General features: G+C 37.3%; 1 protein-coding gene across 7 annotated transcripts in view; it reads right to left on the bottom strand.

Moving 5' to 3' along the window:
* SIPA1L1 (signal induced proliferation associated 1 like 1) overlaps positions 1 to 22994 on the bottom strand; it is a 221629-nt gene that overhangs the window by 46035 nt on the left and 152600 nt on the right. For all 7 annotated transcript variants that reach the window (XM_082058409.1, XM_082058408.1, XM_082058414.1 and 4 more), the window contains 5 exons: positions 21359 to 21489; positions 20530 to 20718; positions 13550 to 13724; positions 5193 to 5296; positions 2567 to 2724 (listed from right to left, as the gene is read on the bottom strand). In XM_082058409.1, the coding sequence (XP_081914535.1) occupies positions 2567 to 2724; positions 5193 to 5296; positions 13550 to 13724; positions 20530 to 20718; positions 21359 to 21489 (757 nt within the window). The remainder of the gene's footprint in view (positions 1 to 2566; positions 2725 to 5192; positions 5297 to 13549; positions 13725 to 20529; positions 20719 to 21358; positions 21490 to 22994) is intronic.

Below are 22994 nucleotides of genomic sequence, written 5' to 3'. Positions count from 1 at the left end.
GATTTGTCATTCCAGTCCAGTATCATTCATTTGGCAGTCTGTCCTAAGAAGAGACTGACAACTGTACTTCAATCGTTCTGTGACAAGAAATGCTCCAAGAGTTCAAATCAGGTTTACTACATATCTATAACTAGATCTGAAAAAGGCATTAACTAATTCTGCCCAAAATATCATGGTAACTGAGTTTTAGAAAGAAAAATAGGATGGACCTTGAACACACCAGAAATGTATGTGGTGGCTCATTTGGAAAACTAGCTGGTACTATTTTCACACTTCGTTCTAATATCTGAATCCTAAAACATAACCAGAGAAATTGCCCCCCAAATCAATAATTGAGATTGCAGAAACAATAGGAAAGCTTTTGGGGGGGGTTGGGCACACAGGAATAGTAAAAATAAAATGAAGTCACCCAATCTTTAACCATATCTTCTGGTTTGGGTGCTGGGATTTTTAAAATAAATTCTATTTTCTGGCAACTGATATTGAAAGATGTCATTGACTGTCATGTATCCTTCAAATGCATCCCAATATATCAAACTACAGAACAAGAGGTGCTAATGATGCAACCATCTGACTCTTGATCCTCTTCAGTGGTCCTAAAGGGTCTGTTATTAAGAGATAGAAGCCTAAGTGTTAAAGACAATTACTAGACGTAATGAAAATTGGCCGGTTATATTTGGTTTGATGATTAGGTTTACAGTATCATGAATCACAGGGATAACAATTTAATCTTCAACATATGCTAGAGAATTTTTAAAAAGTGAACGATGCCAACAGAGAAGCCAGACTTTTGAAATATTGTTTATCTTAGTTGGGAGGGAGAGTCACTGGCCAAGACTGTGTTTTGTTTTATCCCTTTAACATAGTTTTTAATAGAAATTCTAGTACATTTTTATGCTATATGGCTTCCTGTTTTGTCTAGAATTACGAATCTACGAAACTGTTCCAAACAATTCTGTGAAAAGAGGTTAAACTTAATTTGAAAAGTTTCCTAGAAAAACTTTCTAAAATGGATCTTTGTAAATTTAAATCAAGTGTTCACGCTGAGAAGACAAAAAACCAAAGTATTTTAACTTTAAAGACAGTACACAGAACATCCAAAGCTCTGGCGGTCTCCTCTATCAAAATGAACACTGACACTCCCACAACTTTTTTTCCTACCTGCTCCCTCTCCCCTTAAAATTTAAACCCGTAGTATCAGCGGAGCCAAAATTCTCAAATTTTATCCACCAATAGTAACTGGTAAGGTTCCAGCCATCATAGTTGTGAACATTTGTGAAAGTGATTCGCAAGTCTGAAGGCCAGAAATAGAATGCTGAGATATTTGAAAGTATTATGGTATAACAAGCATGAATCTTTCCCATGCCTTTTAAAAGGAAGAAATTGAAAATATGCAGTCATATTATTTAAAATAATAACCAAAAGCAGGTATTTCTCTGTGTTTGCAACACCCAATTTAAATGGAAAAAGCGTCTGTAGCCCTTGTGAATGTATTTCCTATTTTACCTTTATTTCAAAATCAGTTTCTGTACTGAATGAGAGAAGAAATATATGTCTAAAAGTTTAAGAACAAGCTATGTCCGCATAAATTATGCGGCAGCAGAATTTGTCAGCAAGCTGCCTTAAACGAACGTGCCTACTCCACTTTGATCCACATGCAAAGTTCAGCATCAGTTCAGAAGTGCTGTGTGAGCTTTTTGAAAAACTTACGAGGGAAAAACTCTTAAGCCTTACTATACTTACTTGGAAAACATTAATACTCCATTTCCACCACTGCAGCCTTAGTGCTTCCTCTGAATAAGCACTTGACTTCACTTAGGTGAATATTTGTATTTCAGCAAAGACAACTTAATTCTACATTGACCTCATTTCAAGATAATTACTTTAAATCCATTACTCTGACACTTCATTTCTTTTAAAAATAAAAATACATTAAGAGTTCAAGATATAACAAAGGTTAAAAGTTTCATTAAATGTAAAAAGAAGTGTAACTCATTATTTCTATATATTTTCAGTTTGGCTAAAAAATTTATGCTAGATAGGATTGCCATCTTGTAATTCTTTCTTATATGTCACTTGAAATTACCATTTTCTATTTAAATCATATTGACTTTAAGGTCACATTAAGATATTTTTGCTGCACAATGCTCTAGAATTTCTTCGTTGGACTGAAAATGGAACATAAGCTCAGATGCCCAAATTGTCCAAACAAGAAGTGAATTTGTAAGAATCAAAACAGAAATACTCTTCTAGCATACTCTTAATGAAGAGAATAAAAAGGAAGTAAGAACAGAATTTAAAAAATCATTCCCAAATGCTTAACTATATACACCTGTCTGTATGTACAGACATACTGACAGCACTGATCTTCTCATTGAGTGCCTTTCCTTTGCTTACTCCTGTGTGTCTATTTACATTTTAAAAAGAAGTATTCTACATTCACAGGACGAAAAAATGTCCTTGACCCCCATCTTTCATTATGCTTCCCTACTGAGAATTCAGAAGAGGAACGACACCTCCCTTTGCACCCCAGTTCCGTGTTTGCAGTGAAACCAGTGGTAGCTACCTGTAACAAACGCTGTCAGTGCAGGGACTGTGCACTCTCACAATGACAAAGACGTGCTGGAAGTGGGACCGGATGTTCTTTGGGCTGAATGGTTGTGCCCCAGGCTCCTGGAAAACTATTGTCACAATATCATTTCCAATGTGTCGTTTTCTCAGAAGCTTTAACAAAAACAAACAAATAAAAGTTGTAGAGGTTTAAACACGGCCTTTCACAATTTTAGATTTCTTATTTCTCATTATTATAAATTATTATTGTTCATTTTTTGAATTCCAAATGATACTTCAAGATGAAAACTGAAACCTTTTTACATGACAAGTACTAGAATGTTAATTATCCATCTAAAAAAATTTAGGCATGGGCATTTTCATTTTTGTAACAATTTAATTTCTACACATAACAAACAGAAGATCTTGTTAGGGAAAATTTTGAGCTAAACAGAGAGGAAAGACAACAACAAAAACCTGCTAGTATCGGAGTAAACTGGAAGCTGGAAATCATTCCCCAATTCATATATTTTTAAAAGCCAGAAGTAGGTTCTATTTCAAGTTGAAAAATAGCTGTAATTGTCCTTAAGACACTCTGTAATAATTTTCTGATAGGTTTCTTTCAGTAAATCCCAGACAACAGTGAAGAAAAAAAAGTAAACTACAAAGTATGAGGTTGGTGCAAAAGGAATTGTGTTTTTTGCATTGCTGAAGTTTCCCATTTGATATTGGAATACATTCTTAAAAAAGGTGGTTATGTTATACATAATTTTAATGCGCTTTTCTTGCTTTGGTTGGTTGTTTGTAGTTTGTTGTTTTTTGTTTGTTTGCTACTGACTTATTACTTGTATATTTATTTTAGACATGGAAGTTATGTTACACAAGAAGCAAATTTGACCTATTTTCTTATTTGAGTTCAAAATGAGTTGTAAAGCAGTGAAGACAACTCACAACATCAACAACACATGTGCCCAGGAACTGCTAACGAACGTACAGTGCAGGGGTGGTTCAAGAAGTTCCACAAAGGAGACGAGAGCCTTGAAGACGAGGAGCGTAGTAGCTGGCTATCGCAAGTTGACAATAACCAACTGAGATCAATCATCAAAGCTGATCATCTTACAACTACACGAGAAATTGCCAAAGAACTCGACTGTTCTATGGTCATTCATCATTGAAAGCAAATTAGAAAGGTGAAAAAGCTCGGTAAGTGGGTGCCTCATGAGCTGACCAAAAATCAAAAAAATCATAGTTTTGAGTGTCGTTCTCTTCCATACAACCAAAATGAACCATTTCTCGATCGGATTGTGACGTGCAACAAAAAGTGGACTGTATACAACAACTGGTGATGACCAGCTCAGTGGCTGGACCGAGAAGAACCTCCAAAGCACTTCCCAAAGCCAAACTTCCATCAAAGAAACGTCGTGGTCACTGTTTGGTGGTCTGCCGCTGGTCTGATCCACTACAGCTTTCTTAGTCCCGGCAAAACCATTCCATCTGAGAAGGATGCTCAGCAAATCGATGAGATCCACTGAAAACTGCAAGGCCTGCAGCCGGCATTGGCCAACAAAAAGGGCCCAATTCTTCTCCACGACAACACCCAACTGCACATCACACAACCAGTGCTTCAAAACTTGAACAATTGGGCTACAAAGTTTTACCTCATCTGCCACATTCACCTGACCTCTTGCCAACTGGCTGCCAGTTCTTCAAGCATCTCAACTTTTTGCAGGGAAAACCCTTCCACAACCAGCAGGATGCAGAAAATGCTTTCCAAGAGTTTGTTGAATCCCAAAGCACAGATTTTTATGCTAGAGGAATCAAACAACTTAACTCTCTTTGGCAAACTTGTTTATTGTAATGGTTCCTATTTTGACTAACAAAGATGTGTTTGAGCCTAGTTATAACAATTTAAAATTCATGGTCCAAAATCACGATTACTTTTGCACCAACCTAGTAGTACAGCATTTAGTGTACAAAAGCAAACTAAAAGGAACATTGTGTTATCTTTAATTGTTGAAGTAAATTTCTGTTTTGAGAAACACAAAAGAACATCATTTGTAGCTTAAAATGCATACACATCATACACAACCAGATGGCCTAGTATTTAACAAGACCAGCTCCTTCAGTATAATAAAGCAGGTCAGCCTACATATCTGCTCAGTGTAATAAAAAAAAAAAATAAAAAAAACAAGGAGGATTTTGTCTTATGTCTTCTTGTGTAGTGTGCTGGACCACCCACTCATCACCTCTGATTCTGTGCTAACTACAACTTGGGGAACGTGCAATGGACTCTGCTGCAGAAGGTTGAAAATCATGTTAAGTACACCAGTCCTTTTGACTTAATATTTGAACTCTTATTTATGTAACACAGATATGCTACTGACATAGAATAATATTTACAAACTTTCAGTAAATTATGCATAATTAAATAGAAACAGTCCTATGGAGAAAAATCCACCTATGATGTACCTACAATGATCTGCTTTGCCCAGCTACCTGACACAGAGATGGTCAGTTTTACTTTTGATTCTTTAAGTGTTTTCTTTGCTAGTAACAAATGAACATTGTCATAAATATTCAATAGTTCAGCTACTTTGGACATGAAGGAAAAATTAATTCTAAATAGGCACGGTCCATCCTACCTGTTGCTTGTTGTTTGGAGTATATGGTAACATAGTAGAAACATGGAACATGATTTCGTAGTCCTTGTATGTTGTGTACAGAGAGTGAGTACCCGTTGAATCAGCTTCAGTGAAAGAAAAAAGAGAAAATACAAGCATTATTTTTTAAAAAAGTTTAAAAACAAAGTTCCCGTATTATCAAAGAAGATCATCAGGCAAGACAAGAATTCCTATTCATCCTTGACTCAAGCTGAAAAGTCACCAAGTAAAAACTTACCCGGAGCTCATTCACCTGCCAAAGTAAATGACACATAGAGACAGCACGTATAATTCTACATACTTTCCCCAAGGAAGAACTTGTTAAGAATAGGGAATTTATACTACATTACCCTGAAGAGAGCCTACGTAAGTACAAAAAGTGATAACGAAGTCTAAAACACTTTTTCAGCCACTGCTCAGTTATCTCAGGCTAATCAGAATGAAATGGAACTCTAAGGAATATGAAAAGGACTTCAGAAAGGAAGGGAGACAGATACTGTGAATGAATGCCATGATCTCATGCACAATTCAGTATCAATGGACATATAACCCGCAATACACAAACGAACAGAATGGGTTCTTTTAAACATAAATATCAGGACTAAGTTAGCTGTAATGAAGTCAGATAAAACCTCGACTAAAACAGGTGCTTTATGGATAGGAGCAGTCAAAAACACAAATAGGATGCTAGCATGCTTACAGCTGATGATGGAAAAAGCTCACAATGACATTATGATGCTGGTATATTAATCAAAGGTACTCTCACCTGTTTTGGGTTCTGGCCACCCTATTTTAAAAGTTATAGAAGAAAGAGAAGGAATCCAGAAACAGGCCACAAAAATAATTATACGTGGATGGAGAGACTTCCATGTGGAGAGAAAATGATAAAAACTAGGATTATGAAGTTTAGAAAGAAAAAAGAAGAGGGGATATTATTAAAGTTTACAAAGTGTTGGCTGAAGACAACACTTGATTAGAGACAAATTGGGAACTTCTTGTTTTAACTTTTTCTTTCTCAAAAAAGGAGACACCTTGAAAAATGTTCCATTAATTTAAGTAGTAACACATTTAAAGCTGAAATAGTTAATTTATTCTATTAAATATAACTGCTGTCTGCAGTGCAAAAAGCCTGTTTTCAAACAATTTTAAAAATAACTAGATGGAAAAAAGCATATTGTTTACTTGAAGTTATATAAACATGCTACTGTATTATATAATCCCAACTATTTATAGCAATGTATTTAAAAGACCTGTTAAATATTACACCTTGACATTTTTTATTAGCAGAGAAATCATGTCACTAAGGAGATAATATTTCTAAGATTTGTAAGGCATTTACAACACCATAAATATAACGTTATTTACCCAGATTTTTGGTATAAGCTTTGACAAGAAGTTTTCATTTTCTTTCAAATTCAAAATAATAAAATGGAGGTAGCTCTGCTGTAAACCATAACATCATCCATAAAATGAAATGGAAAGTTTTCCACATTATAGCTGCATAGAGATTTTGCATTTCTAAATAATCTATATAGAATATAATGGGAACAAGAAAAAAAAGGACCCCTAGAATTTTATCAAAAATATCTCAATGTTTCAGCTCTGTTCCAGCATTCAACATTGCCATTATGAAAAACTAGCTAATGGCTAAATATTTTCTTTTTAATGATAATTACGACACCACAGGAGACGAAAGGGAATAATCTAATATCTCACTTCACAGCAGTTGCGAAGAGACAGATGCACCTGAAAGTCACCTAAACATCAACGTAACTCCTGAACGGCTTTTTTTTTTTTTTCTGTCTAACTGTAAATATGCTCATTTGTACATTATTGTATTGGGTTTGCGTGGCAAGGTTTTGAAAGCAGGAGGGCTACAAGGATGGTTTCAGCGAGGAGCTGTAAGAAGTGTCCCCCATGTCCCACAGAGTCAGTGCCAGCCAGCTCCAAGATGGACTCGCTGCTGGCCAAGGCCAAACCCATCAGTGATGGTGGCAGCACCTCTGGGGTAACAGACTTAAGAAGGGGGAAAAGTTACTGTGCAACAGCAGTTGGAAAGAGGAGAAGATGTGAGAGAACCAACTCTGCAGACAGCAAGGCCAGTGAAGAAGGAGGGCAGGAGGTGCTCCAGCTGCTGGAGCAGAGGTTCCTCTGCAGCCTGTGGTGCAGACCAGGGTGGGGCTGGCTGTCCCTCTGCAGCCCATGGAGGTCCACAGTGAAGCAGAGACCCACCTGCCGCCCATGGAGGACCCCAGGCTGGAGCAGGTGGATGTCTGGAGGCTGTGACCCTGTGGGAAGCCTGTGCTGGAGCAGGTTTGCTGGCAGGACCTGTGACCCCAGGGGGACCTGTGTTGGAGCAATCTGTTCCTGAAGGACTGCACCCCATGAAAGGGACCCATGCTGGAGAAGTTCATTAAGAACTTCAGCCCATGGGAAGGCCTCACAGTGGAAAACTTCATACAGGACTGTCTCCTGTGGGAGGGACCCCACGTTGGAGCAGGGGAAGAGCACGAGGAGTCCTCCCCTTGAGGAGGAAGGAGTGGCAGGGATAATGTGCAATGAACTGACCACAACCCCCATTCCTTGTCCCCCTGCGCTGCGCTTGGGGGAGGAGGTAGAGAAATTGGGAGTGAAGTTAAGCCTGGGAAGAAGGAAGGGGGAAGGTGTCTTAAGATTTAGTTTTTATTTCTTATTATCCTACTCTGATTTGATTGGTAATAAATTAATTTTCCCCAATTTGAGTCTGCTTTGCCCATGATGGCAATTGGTGAGTGATCTCTCCCTGTACTTATCTCGACACACAAGCCTTTGGTTAGATTTTCTCTCTCCTGTTAGCTGAGAAGAGGGAGTGATAGAGCAGCTTTGGTGGGCCAGGGTCAGCCCACCACAATCATCTTTCACAAATAGAGCATGCAAAAATATTACAAAGAACTGGAAAAGGGGAGCAGGTGCTAAAATAAAGGGAAATTGATAAGATGACAGGGGAAGGAAGGCCCCAAAAAAGTGGAAGGGGTCCAAAAAAGGCTGGGGGGAAGAGGAAGAGTATAAAGTAATACTGACAAATAATATGTTAGAACAACACCTATACATTTAAGCCAAGCTTTCAACTTCCCTAGAATGACTTCATTTCAGGCAGGAAAGGGTTCTTTCTCAGAACAGCACCGGTTCTGCAAAGTAAGTAATAAGGCTACGATCCAAATGAAACATTTAATGATTCCAATTATTTCCAAGTACTTCACAGCTTCAATCGCTATTATGAAAATCTAACTAGAAACAGAAATCCACATCCACTACAGGCTGTGCATCTTTCTCACCATTCAGATTTCCTCTAAGTCCAGAATACTTTTTCTGAAGTACAACACAACAATTACAGGTGTTTGCTCTAAATCAAATCACTGCCATTGCAGTAAAATCCAAGACTGTGCACTGGAATAGTATCTATAATTTCAAGGTCAGAATTGTAAGGCAGCACTGCAGCCAACATTTATTTCCTTGTATTTAATAGAGGCCTGAGGGATCTACAAATTCATTGGCACCTTTTTACACATCCCCTCCTGCCATCAGTTTATGGCATATCTATTGATGCTGCTTTCTCAGTCTCGTCCCATTACCTGATTTGGTTACTTAGCTGAGGACTTCTTTTCCTTCCATGATTTTTCACCTTCAAAATTCCATCTTATTCTTCTGTCCTTCCACTGTTTCTAGGCTATCTTCACAAGGACTGTCTTAACAGGCTCCCATGTGTCTTTTTCCAGCACCAACAGTGCTCAAAACTGTGACTGATACCAACAGCGTACTGCTGATAAATTCACCCCACTGAAGCCACAGGACTTAGTTAGCCTACCTCTACAGCAGCTTTTAAAACTTCCTCAGTAGAAAGATGTGTAAGAACCAGCATGAGCAGAAAATCTAACTCAGTGCTTCAAGGAAAACATGTTGCAAGGAATTGTAGGAAAATAAAAAATAAACAATACTGATGAGGTAGGAGAACAAACAGCCACTGCTACAAACTGCAAGAGTGCTCATATCTAAAGGTACAAGAAGTTTCAGAGCTTAATGCTGTTTCAATCTACCATTGCTATTAAAAAGCTCTGCCTTATTTCTGATTTCTCCTAGTTTTGTCCCAAATTCAGCACCTGTCAAACCTGCTCTCCTTTCTCTTATACAAGTATTACACCAAGCACTCATGTTCAACTTCTGTAATATCCAAGCTGATTTCGGGCATGATTTCCTAGGACAGAATCCTTTATTTTGTAACATACAAAAGTATATGTGTAACACAAACAGAGAAATGCAGATGGACTTGCCCCCATCACCATTTCTGCTTCTTAAGCAATCCAGGAACCTCTGACCTTGACTATAGGCCTCCCAGTGAATGTCTCAGACCCAACAATAAATCTATTCTTACTTCCATGTGGTTGAAAAGATGTTAAATAGTACAAGTTAAGATGTGCATGGTAATCTGTCTGTATTGTTTCATCAGAAACATTGTGGTATATTGACAATCCCTAAATTAAACATCAATTTGAAGTCCATTCATTCCCCAGATTTTCAATCTGTTTAATATATTCTGTGCTAGTTTTATATTCTTTTAATGTCTTAACCAACTGTCATGCAGCATAAACATCTAATTCAGAAAGCTATCATTATTGGCTAAGGTTATAATCTCAAACAGATTCTTCATAAACTCCTACAACTCACATCAATCAATCAGTCTCCTTCATTTCCTGTTCAAACCACTCTGCTGGACAGACACCAAGTTACCAGGCCCAGCATTATCCAGCTGATCCCATTCACCAATTTAAAATATTGAGAAATAAGACTGAGTGAGGAGGAGGGAAATAAAGCATTCATTACAACTAAAAAATAAAGTGACTGAAGGTATAATTTGAAAGACTACTGTGATGTCTATTACTTTAAAATGATGGCCATAAACTTCTAGCAAGTGTGGGATAGATGACATTTTCTAGCTCTATCTCCTATCCAAAGCCTGCAGGCTGACAGGAGATAGAATGCTTCCCCTCTGGTAATTCTAGAAATATACAAACAAAACTTTAAAAGCAGCAGCTCTTTTCCACAGTGGCACTGGCAGGGATCCAAAGCTAAAGCCCTTGAAGGATCCAATGTACTTAAATATGCTTTCAGTTAATAGGATGCATGAGATTCCAACTTTTAAAAATTGGCTCTGTTACAGATACTTACCAATTAGGCCCCTAATTCTAAAAAATTCTAAGAACAACAACTGTTTTCAAACTGCCTTTGCTAGAACAACTTCACTTTCCCAATTTGCACAAATCACAAATATCTTGTGAAAATTTCCAGAGTACATATACATATCAGCTTCCCTCCACGCTGAGAAAACCTTTCATCCTGTCTTACATCATACATGTGCTTTGCATAGGTTGCAAAGTATTGTCAAAGGTATAGAAACTAGCAAAGTAGCCTACATAGCTCTGACCTTTCTTGCAAGTTAATGAACAGACATTTGTTTTTTAAGAGCATCTTAGCAATCAGCTGTGCTGACATTAATCAGAATCTTTACGCAGGAAAAGTTCCTGAGTAATGCGACTGTGCAAACTATTTAATGCACGTGACCTCTAGCAACAGAAGAACACAGAGCTGGAAAAGGAGCAGCTCATTTCTTAGCTGTAGGCCTAGCTGTTTCAACAAAACCCTATAAATCTAAGTCATGGTCAAAACCACAAGGCAGAAAACACTGACTGATTACTTAGGGCAGGTATCGAAGATATGTTGCATGTCTCTATTCTGCTGTTCACATATTCCCCATACTTGAGATGCAGCTCTTGTGACCATCTCTGGTCTCTAGAATTTTGCCTATCACAAGGTGGCCTTTTTTCTGTGTGTTCCCCCCCCCCAATTTCCTATGCAGAATATGCAATAGCAGTTTCTGAATGTAGCTATCCAAAGAGCTTAGTGTTGTGCCCACAAAATATCACCTTCTCTTCCGCCACTTCCAGTCTGTGCTTTGCATATTGGCAGAAAACATAGCACCACCAAGATATATTACAAACGTTTGTTATATTTGTTGCCATTGCTCACATTTGCTGCTGTCTACACCTGCTCATTAAGAACTCATGTATGCTGTCTAATTGTGTGTTTCCTCAGTGATCCTGCAGAAAAGATAACCCAAAAGATTTCAGACAACTTAGGCATTCCTAAGCAGTTTTAGCTGAAGAGGTCCCAGGCATGTGAGCTTGTAAAGCCTGACTAAAAAAAAAAAAACCAAAACATAGGAAATCCTTTACGAAAGCAGCAGTTTTCACTTGAGCTTCCCCCTTCCCCTTTGATCACAGTGAACTGTTCATGTAAAGCCTCTTGACTTCTGTATTTTTAGACACAAAATGGAGCTGGGAAACATGAAAAATCCATCGCAAGAAAACAACTCTTAAAACCTGGAGAGATTCAGTCAATTTAAACTTTACATATATGTCCATTCAACAGGTGCTAAATCAAGGTACAGAATTTTGTCAAGTTCTGATTTTATTTCTCTGAGTCAGAAGGAACAAGAAGGAACTCAAACGTTACTGGAAAATTCTGCAGTTTAGAAGAAAATTTCAAATAAGTACTTAAAACACTGTTACGGCTTTCATGGGTATATCTGAGCAAATGAGTCAACACTTAATCATACATCATTTCCATGTGCTAGAAACCAGTGTGTGTGGACTGACACCAAAAAAGGTTTTTCTTTTTCAGATGTCTTAAATAACTAAAGCAGAAGAAAATGAAGAGAGGATTTTACTCTAACTACTGAAAGCAGCACGGAGGTCAAAATATAAACTCAGAAGCTATGAAATAACAATTTTTTTTTTTTTCTGTTTTCCATACACATTTGATTTTTGACTGAGTGTATTTTTGTAACTGAGAAAATAAGACCTTAGGAGCTGCAGAAAAGGAAAACCCAGCCTGAGAATTATTGTAGAATATATTTCCAGTAAAGGCAAGCAAAAGTTGCAGCAAGAAACCACGTGGATCTCATCTGGAATTGTGTGTATAGTCCTAGCCACTAAAATTGAAGAGACTGAATTCAAACTTGGACGAGCACATAGGAAGGTTACCAGGTAATACTCCGGGGAGGGGTGGGGAGAGCAGAGAAATCCATGTGAAACTTGGCTTATTAAGGGTAATACTACAAAAGCATACAGGAGGTACAACTGCAATGTGTAAATGCACTCAAGGGAGTAAATACACCAGAGGAAATATAAGTATTGCAACTAAAAGGAAGCTGTCTCAATGGTAAACGTGTATGAAACAGGTATTAATTTAGGTTTAAAACCACAGTAAGTTTTATAACCCTCTGAGGAGTGATGATTAGGCTGACCAAGAACAGTCTGAGAAAATGGCAACATGATCCCTGTAAGGAATCAAGGACACAAGGTAGAATGGTGGAGCACTAAAGCAGAGCAAGTTACTGTATTTGTCAGAGGAGACTCATGACAAGAGCACAGTTTTTGCTGCTCTGAACTTGATTAATGCTTTTCAGCTTTCATGAATCAACTCCTTATTTAATTTCCTTTGCTGCAAGCAAGGGAAATAGCAAAAGATTTCCATGGGAACTGGTTTGCTCAAATACTCAAAGATGAAAACAGGTCAAAATTTCCTTCTGAGTATTTCTAAAGAGATTTATAAATTGCATATAGTACACACTAGATGATAAACAGGTATTTCACAAGCTTGATTCCAGAAGTATGGAATTTCTTTTACAGATACTGTAGCCCAAGACCACCTTCCCACTGCATTTTTGTTGCAATATATTTTACAGTTGAAGCTGATGATATAATAGCCCAATCCAGTTTCACTTCTATAACTCAAAAGAAAACTCACAGAGGAATATATTTGATTGTAGGAGTAAGACAAAACTGCCTAGAAGAAAAACCACATGCAACAGATGCAGCAGAAAAACAACAGATCAGCTTGTCAAGGTGGAGTTACATAGATGGGTTCTCAAAACTTTTTTGGTGACAGTCTATTAGCATATCATTAAAAAAAAAAAAAGACAAACCAACTGCATTGATTACTTTTTAGACAACACACTGATGATGGATTTGCAATGCTGATAATGGTTCCATAATTACCGGTTTCTTGTTGCAGCTTTAGTGACAATTTCATACCAAATTAGTACAAAAATCCAATAATTATCAGAGTTGAAAGACCATATGGGCATGGGTCAAATTACATACTTGCTCTGCTTTCACTTCTAATATTGAGCAACTGCCTTTTTATAGCAGAGAGGTTATTTTTAACAACTCTGTAAAAGTCAGTTAGCAATCATATTAAGGGAAAAAATCAATTAAGGGAAAAAAAAAATGAAAAAGCCTTACTCTTTGTATCCAGCTGAGCACGATACTTTTCGAACCCCTTGAGTCGAACTCGTTCTCCCAAGAGCTGAAGAAACTCTTCAAAGGCTGGACCTGCTGATTCATTATTATACATTTCCTCTTCTGTGCTTTGCCCAGCTTTGCAGTACATGATACCCACCTTAAGTTGGTAACTTAACTGCAAAGGGAAAAACATAAAAATCTTATATGTATACCAAGTGATACAGCACCTCAACGATTCACATTTTTCAGCAGACCCATAAGTCACAAATTAAAAACATCCAATTATCAGTGTAATTTTAGATGTTAGTCTAGTTCCAAATACTCATTGTCTTCACCATAATTGCCTCAATGATGGCATATTTCAACTAAAGATGTCAAAATGCTTTCTGAAGTGAAACCAACATTCATGTTCCTTATTTTCAGGAGGACAACACTGCAGATTGCAAATGATGAATGTCTTGCACCGTGCCACATGGAAAGCCCTGGCTGAGTAATGCCAGGAACTTGATTCTCCCTCTTAGGCTGGTACCATGGTTACTATCCTATGCTAAACCTTCCGTGCAGAAGGTTAGGGCACAGCAGGTGCTCCTTTCTCTAAGAAGTAACAAAATTAACATTCCCTCACTTCAAAGAGAAGATAAAAATTATTCACTTATTAGTGCATTTACCTGTTAGCAATGCTGAAATAGTTCATATCATTCAGTTGGCCTTCTCTGACTTAAAAATCCAGTAACAAAGAAAACAGCTAAATTGAGAAGTGCTGGTAATAAAGACACTATTTGCTAGCATAGAGCCTTTTACTTCAATTTTTTCCTCTAATTTGGTGTTTGATGTTCCTCATACAGCAGAAACTGAAGATGTGAATGAAGTAATTCTTTACCCAACCATAACTGATTCTTCAAAGCAAAATTGTTCCCACCAATTCCAAATGCCTGCACACACACAAAGGACCATATCCGTGCCCTTTAAGTCTGGACTACAGAAACAGAGGTTACAGAGGGAATAAAGCAGCACCCACAGCCATTTACTGCTGTCTCCAAAACCAGTTTCACAGGCAGGAATTCTGACTGGCAGATCGCGAAGGAGAACCTTGGAATTCACACATGTAATTCATCTAGTAAAAGCACATACTTATTGCACGGTAAATAATCTTTCCTCCCACTCACAAATTTCTGCAGAGGCTCCATTTTAAATAAATACCAAGCAGATCTGGCAGAGCAAAATCACAAGAAAGTCTATCGAAACTGGCATGAGATTTACAAGTTTGGGCTACAGGTCAGTGGAAGTGAAAACAGTTATTTGCAAGGGCACTGGAAGTAAAGTCATGTGAATATACTGTGACTTTCTCTCCAAGCGCCTATCACAGGTAGTGAGAGAACTTGCTGGGATGATGCAGACCCACATAATTACACTGAAGTTCATTAATTTTAATTTATATTTATGGTGGAATAATTTAAAAGCCCTCATGAGTGGTCCTACTCTGTTTATAATTAAATTAAATTTTAAAATTAAAAACCTCTGAAAACAGCAAGTTTACTGTATTCTTCTTTTACTACCAAAGATGAATGGTGACCAGGATAACATATTAGTAGTAGGAAATTAAGGAAAAAAGAAGGGTAAAGATTGACCTGGTCTGATTATTCCCACTGAAGAAATTAGGCATATGTAACGAGTCTCAGTTCTAGGCTGTTTCTTTTTTCCCTTCCAGAACATCCCTTATTTTATCATCTGAGACAATGACTACCTGACTTTTTTATTCTAAATATGTCCAAATCTTATGATTCTATGCTGGACTCATATTTTATCAGTCTCGTTTGGGTTGGAAAAGACCTTATAAATCATCTAGTCCACCTCCCCCACCATGGACAGGGATACCTTCCACTAGACCAGGTCATTCAAAGCCCTATCCAACCTGGCCTTGAACGCTTCCAGGGATGGGGCACCCACAGCTTCTCTGGGCAGCCTGTTCCAGTGCCTCACCACCCTCATGGTGAATAATTTCTTTCCTATGTCTAATCTAAATCTACCCTCTTTCAGTTTAAAGCTGTTATCCCCTATCCTGTCACTACATCCTCCCCATCTTTCCTGTATGTCCCCTTCAGGCACTAGAAGGCCACTCTATGGTCTCCCTGGAGTGTCCTCTTCTCCAGGCTAAACAACCACAACTCTTTCAGTCTGTCCTCATCTCAATCTATTTCTTATGAAAGAAATATTCAGAGGCCAACTTCCAAAATTGAAGCAGGAAAGAAAAAAAAAAAAAAGTGCCTTAAAGTAACATTTCTATTTCCTTTTCTCTCATGGTTAACGATTTAAAATGCTTTCTGTGTAACTATAAAGGAAATACGCTCTTTCAGAACTAGAGACTCTACTAAAAATACTAACTCTCAAGAATGGATACTGCATATTTTGGGCAAAGTATTTAGACTTGAATAAAAGGCATTTATTTGTAAAACAAATACAGAGCACATGCAAACTGGTATTACAATTTATTATTACGATTATTTATTTCAAGTCTCCATTCACTTAAAAAAAAAAAATCAACCAGTGTATTCAATGCTCAGAACAACCCAGATACAGACCAGCGGCACACACTTTTCAATATTTTTTGTAGCAGATTCTGCGTGATGACTGTTTAAGGTTTAAATTATTTTCAGGAATCACAGGAGCTAGGTGAGGTTTGCAGGTACACTCCCATGACCTCAGCTTAGCTAGTGAACTACATGATCCCACTTACTGCAAGCTGCTTGCCTTGGAGCTGCCAAGCTCGGCGCCTTCACCGACAGGGGTGTGTGCTGTCACAGAGAACCTGGGCCAGCCACTGCTGACATGGGTGCAGAGAGGAGATAGGAGGGGACAAAAGAAGGGTGGCAAGAGCCACTCCTGCCAGAACAGCTGTCGTCTTTCCCCATCAGCAGCAGCAGGTCCTGGCTTGGACGGTTCAGGCAACATTAGCTGCTCCAGTATCCTCTCTGTCCACTCCCAAGGAAGTATGATGGATGGAAAGGTTTCATGGGGCCACAATGCCTTACTGCACTGCTAATTACCATAGTTTCTAGCAATTTTACTTAAACAAGTTAGGACAAAGAAACCCATTCTCACCAAACACACCCAGAATATTTAAGCTTCAATTTTGGGTGAAGGAAGTTATTTTCAATGGCAGAAACAGAAGTGGGATCTGCAGCATCCATGAGCAACCAAATAACTGTCCTATATTGCTTTGAAAATGTCAGCCTAAGAAACTAAACAAAGACTATGCAAAGAGCAGGATATACCTTCTAGCTGTGTTCTTAGATCTCCTGAACTTCAAAAAAAAAAAAGTTCCATAAGGACAACACGAGCTGGTATTTCTGAATCAAACAAAGCAGATCTGTCACGAGACATGCAGCCCCCATTACTACATCTCCTTCTGATAATTCTACAGTCCTTAGAAGTGTATTACCTCCAAGCAAAAGCTAAAAAGAAAAGCTGAAAGATGAATTCTGCTGTGGTAAAGCTCATAAAGTAGCAGATTCATTTTAATAATCTAATAGTATTTACATATTTATATACATGGGAAAAATGCACTTCAATATTTGTCTAGTACCCAGTGAAAGACAGCAGAAAGCATATCTTGGATTTAACCAGTCAGCAAGTTTATCTTATAAATATGGAATTATATTAAAAACCAAATGACATTTCACAGTATTTCTGTGAATGAGAAATTGCCATAAACTTCTACTGGAATAAGTCAGTAATTGCTCTGATATTCAAATTTTTAAATCATATTTGGAAGCAAACCTCAAGTTAGTTACCATGAACTCGGCATTCAAGGCAAAGATTAGTAGATGGTAATTAGCCAGGAAGGTAGCACAGTCCTATGGAACGACTGGATTGCTTTCTAACACAGAACCATTCAAATGTATGCATTTTAATAAAGGCAATAAAAGAACAACTAGGTAACAAGTAATGTTGGCCACATGTACACAACAGCAGATGTTACCATGACTCTAGCAATCTGAAGTGAGGAACATGCAACAGCACTACAAAATAGGGGCAAGAAGAATATTCCCATTCTGACACCGGATGCCACATCCACATATTGAACGAGTAGAAGAGACAGAGCTCAAGCATAAAAGTGATACGAAATTCAGAGAAAATATGTTGCAGTGAAAGACTTGAAAAGTGCAATCTGTTTAGTTTATCATAAACAAGATCAACAGATGATTTAATCACTGTGTACATAAACCTTTGCTGGGAAAAAATCTCACACCAAAATGACTCTTAAGTTGTAGCTGAGAAAGATATCAGAAGTCTGGAAGCCAAAAGCAGATAAATTCAAATAAAGAACTGCAAATTCTTCAATATGAAAACAACCAACTGGTTTACAAACTCACTTAAATCTAAAAAAAAAAAAAAAAGCCTATCTTAATTAAAGCAGGTGCATGCAAATCTGGCTCAATGAAGGGGTTACTGGGTGGAATTTAATGGCTAAGTCAGGCTAAGGTCACCTCATAGTCTAAACTCTTGAATTTACAAAACATCTTATTTGCTATATCAAACAGGCACCTGTTCATGCTGTAATGAAACAGTTCCACACTCTGCAAGAAGTGATAAACATTCTGTGTACCTAATTAGTACAGCAGCTGTTACCCAAACTTTTCTGTTAGCCTGGAATTGATAAAAAGTGCAGCTTCTAATTAGTACAGAGTGTGCTTATCTTTTTCTGTTAGAAGTGTCAAACTGTTTCATTACTACAAAACCAGAATATACTTTGATGTAGATAATACAATTTTAACTATCACTTGTCCTTAATGATCTTCAAAAGTTTAAGCAGTAGCAGAAAACCATACTATACACCATATTTGGGAGCTTAATGACATACAGGATATGAAATAAGGATAATTAAATTTCACACAATTTTAGACATAATGAAATTCTGGAGCAAATTACGCTAAATTACTTTTCAAATTAGGTAATTACTAGAAATAATTTTGGAATTTAATTTGTAAAGTAAACTTTCTGCTAGATTTTTGGTGAAAATTTTCCCATCAACACTACTGAGATTTCAGGTTCTTGATGAGAATATCTGGAAGGTACTGATCCTTGAATCTAAAGCCTCCTGAGTCGTGATGAATTAAAGTCCATTTTCTCCACTGCTGAAACAGAAAACTTTGGAAAGAGATTGAAAGATACCCTTGAGTTTTCAAGTGCCTGACAAATTTGATTCTTAATGAAGGGCACATTAGGCTAAGGGTCAGATAATAAATCAAACACTGAGTATGTGAATATTTGAAATTACTGGTCTAATCATGCAAGGAAAACACTCAGGCTTTCTATGGATCTCATCCTGTGAAAGCAAATATACTGTGCAGCATAAGAACCTAAAAATTACGTCTATACCAGGGGTGTCAAACTCATTTTCACTGGCAGCCACATCAGCCTCACAGTTGCCTTCAAAGGGCCAAATGTAATTTTAGGACTGTATAAATGTAACTATTCCTACAGTCAATGAGTTTGACACCCATGGGCTATACAGTAAAACCATTTCCCCTCAAGCTTATGTGTTTGCTGGCTCATTGCAGTGCTGATCTCTGCCAAAGCCAACAAGCAGATGCAGGAGATAGGCTGCTAGAGAATATACTTGAATTTCCAAAAGACATTTAACAAAAAAACCCTGAATAGCCAGGGTACAGAAAAAGGAACTCACTGATACATCTAACTAGCTAAAAGACAAAAAAAAGCTGAAGAAAAAGATCAGTAGAATAAGGCAGGGATCTGAACTTGGACATATAGTATTCAACACACACTTTAGCAACCTGATAGAGGTGATCAATAGTAAGGTAACTAAGTTTACTAACATTACTGAGTTATTATTCTACAGTATTGAATACTAGCTATGGGATCTATGAAAGGACCTTATGGTATTACATAACTGGGGAGAAGAATGGCAGATGAACCTCAGTACACATAAAGCCTGAAGTGATCCATGTAGTACAAAGATACTCAACTTTGTTCTACAGCAATGAGCTCTGACTTGCACTCTAAGGAACAGAACTTTAGGTGCTCATGAACAGATACTTTCAGTGTTCAATAGTAGCTGCAAAGCAAATAAAGTATCAGCAATTAGTAAAGAGAGAAGAGATAAGCAAGCATACTGAACCAAAGCCACCAACCATAGTCACTTATAAACCTGTTTGAAAGAGTTATATTCTCTCCCTTGTGGGGCAGATAATGATTCGATCTTCAGTTTTATGACACCGTCAGACCAACAGCAAGAAGAAACAATAACGTAGACGTTAATTCCGTGCAGGAAAGGCTGGCCGTGAGAAGCAAAAAGGACCAGAAGAAGGAGACATTCTCAGTACGCGGAGCTGTTAAAGGTCACTACTGAAGTTTTTAATAATAAAATTAATTTTACTCATGGACTTTCATTTTGTCTAAGCTATATAGCTAATGAGCGTCAGGTCCATCTTTAAGAAACTAGGGGACTATCACCTAATTGAAACCCACTTGTATGAAGAAAAGGCGTAGATTATTTTGCCATGTGCTTTGTTTCAGAGGAAGAACAAAAAAGAAAAGAAAAAAGAGGTAGCATCCTGAAAATGGTTGTGCCAATATATTACAACAAAATATCTAGTAACACAGGAGACTTCTCCTGTCATTATAATAGGAATAAGAAAACCAAAACAGAACTCCCTCCTCCCCACAGTCTCTGAAAAAACAGTCTTTCCAAGTAAATTAAAACGGATAACTGCCATAACATTAATCTAAAACTTTAGACTTCTTACAGCAATGAACTTGATTTCAAGCATATAAAATAGTCTGGTTAATTTGAAGGAAAGACGTGCAGCATAACTCTCCATACAGATGACAAGGTTTAGTTTAAATGAGGCATTTTATTAGACTGAATCTAATAACTTAAAGCTAAAAGGTAACTTTGCAGTTCATGGTAGTAATTTGACAGTTTAAGACATTGTCTCGTTCTATAACTCTGCACTTACCCCTTGTTCATCCAGTTTCATCAGCTGTTCTGTGACTTTTGGAGTGTTGAAGGCCAGCCTTAGGCAATGGATATTCAGCTCAGGAACCACATACTCCAGGACTTCTTTCAGGGGAAGTCCCCGGGCTGTGCAGTGCTTTGCAGTTGAAGGGATGGCATCTTCCAGCACAGAGCCTCTTAATGTCATAAGCTAAACACACAAACCAGAAAGAGCTCATGTACTGAAGTTTCCACTGAGAAATGGTTGATTAGCAATAGCAGTGGAGCAAAACATACTATTTTTCCAATTCTCAATAGAGACTGAGGACATTAAGTAACTTATGTTGCATGAAACACTGATTTGCAAAATGTCACTCACTAATAGCTAACAGCAGCCAGTGTATTTCAAATGATTCAACAGATTAAGTTTTACAGGAAACTAATGCTTGGAAAAGATTCGTAGTAGTATTTCTAGCGGAGCACTTCTAAGTACAAAAGCATGCTTCTCAGGTCTACCCACTGTCACATATAGGAGTGGAATAAAGCCATTTTCCTCCTCTTTGCTTGCTTCTACCTAATGGAACTCCTGTAAATTTCTCAGGCTTTAACCAAAAACAACCTTCACAGTTTCCTCTGTATTGGATTTTATGGAATAACTCACTCACTGATACACTTGTGCTCTGTGTAATACAAACAAGCGGCATACCTTTGTCAGGAGATTCCTGGATTATACACATGTAGAGGCGACAGAAACCTATTATCAATGCTGCAAAGCACATAAAGCCATCCATACCACCTCGTTTTGCCTGCTCACTTCTAGTTTATTTTACCATAATTCCTGAACCACTTACCTCGCTGGTTCTGAATATGATCCGGTAGTTGTACTGAGGTCCATTTTCTTTGATTTCCTCTGGCTTCTCTCTTCTTATACTCACAGCTACTGGACCCAGGTTTTCATCTGCCCCAAAATAGTTCCAGTGTTCTTGCATACAAAAAAAAAAAAAAGAACATACAAATAAAAGTCTGTTTTCCTTCCTACACTTCATCTATATTTTCATACTTAGTTGCTATACTGCAAATAAATTGCCAGCTCCACTAGAGTCAGAAAGAGCATGTCTTCAGTGGTACTAGGATTTTATTCTTCTTCTTCAGTTCTCTAATGAGTTTTTTTTATACAAGAATGCTGAAAGTCAACTTTGCATCTCTGCTTAAACAGGCCTAAAACAGGATTTACCTCTTACATTAGCTCTTATATCAAAACCTGTTTCATTCATGTTGAGCTAGATAAGTACCATCAATTATTCCCCCTTAAAAATAAAAACAAGGAAACCAAATGCACTAAAGTAGGAAACTAACCAATCTGTCAAAACGAGAGGGCAAACAATTGTACTTAGCAAAGGATGTAACTTATTTTTGTATAGAAAAAAAAAAAATCAAACAAGTTACTCAATTGTAAAAGAGGAAAAACTGATGAAGCTGAAAAAGAAGGCAGACTTGTGCATAGCAAAAAACCTAAACAAACAACAACCAAAAATCCATAATATCATAGAAAAACTGAATTAAGCACAAGAAACAAAGTGTCTAGCACAAATATTTAACAGTGAAGTGTCAAACAACCTGAAGGGTAAATTTAAATTGCTAAGAGTTGAGTCTAAAACTAGCCTAGTAAGGAAGGTGGCAGAGAGGAGAATACAGGGCTGGAGAAATTACTCACTAGCTGAACAGGAGATTATTTGAAAATATTTTTGTATTTGTTTAGCTGTACACAAGTAAAGCCAAGCTTTACATGAAAGAATGTTATACAAGTGCATTTAAAAAAATTAATGCTCAGCAATTTAAAGATGTTGGTGTTTAAGACTATTGAGCCTTCTGGATGTTAAAAACTATCCTGACTGACAACAGAGGTGCAGCAACATATAAACAAAGTTGCACGTATCTCAAGAGACAATAACTGAATTTAAATCAATACCTGAAAGTTTAAGAAAACTGTCAAAAAATATAAGTCAAGCGTTGTACAAGAAAAATAAGTCCCATGTCATCACTTTTCATATGATGCATGTCTGCACATATGAATTTATACATGTACAAAAATAGAAAGTTAGAGCTATGTGAAAATTCAACAACTCAAAGAAGAAACGTGAACTTCAGTGGAATGAAAAAAAAATATGTAACTGCCCTGGAAGAAAACGTAACCATACTGGCCCAAATTACTATATACAGATTACTTGTTATTCTTAAAAACCCAGAACATCAAAACAACAAGAACTTCTAGAGCAGTTTAATATGAGCTATACTGCTATAGAGTGTAAAACATTATATTATCATTATCAAGAACTCCATCATTAAAGACACTAAAAATAGATATGGAAATACACTCCATCTGAAGTGAATGGCAGTCATTTTTCCAATGAATAACCACTTGTGACCATAAAAATTTGAGTGTCTAAATTTTTATTCTATTTCTTTTAAAAATTATATTTACCATTC

This window comes from Streptopelia decaocto (genome assembly GCF_964273445.1).
Source record: "Streptopelia decaocto genome assembly, chromosome: 7".
NCBI classification, from domain to species: Eukaryota; Metazoa; Chordata; class Aves; order Columbiformes; family Columbidae; genus Streptopelia; species Streptopelia decaocto.
The sequence above is the reverse complement of the archived record's forward strand: the minus strand, read 5'-3'. Positions and strand labels throughout refer to the sequence as shown.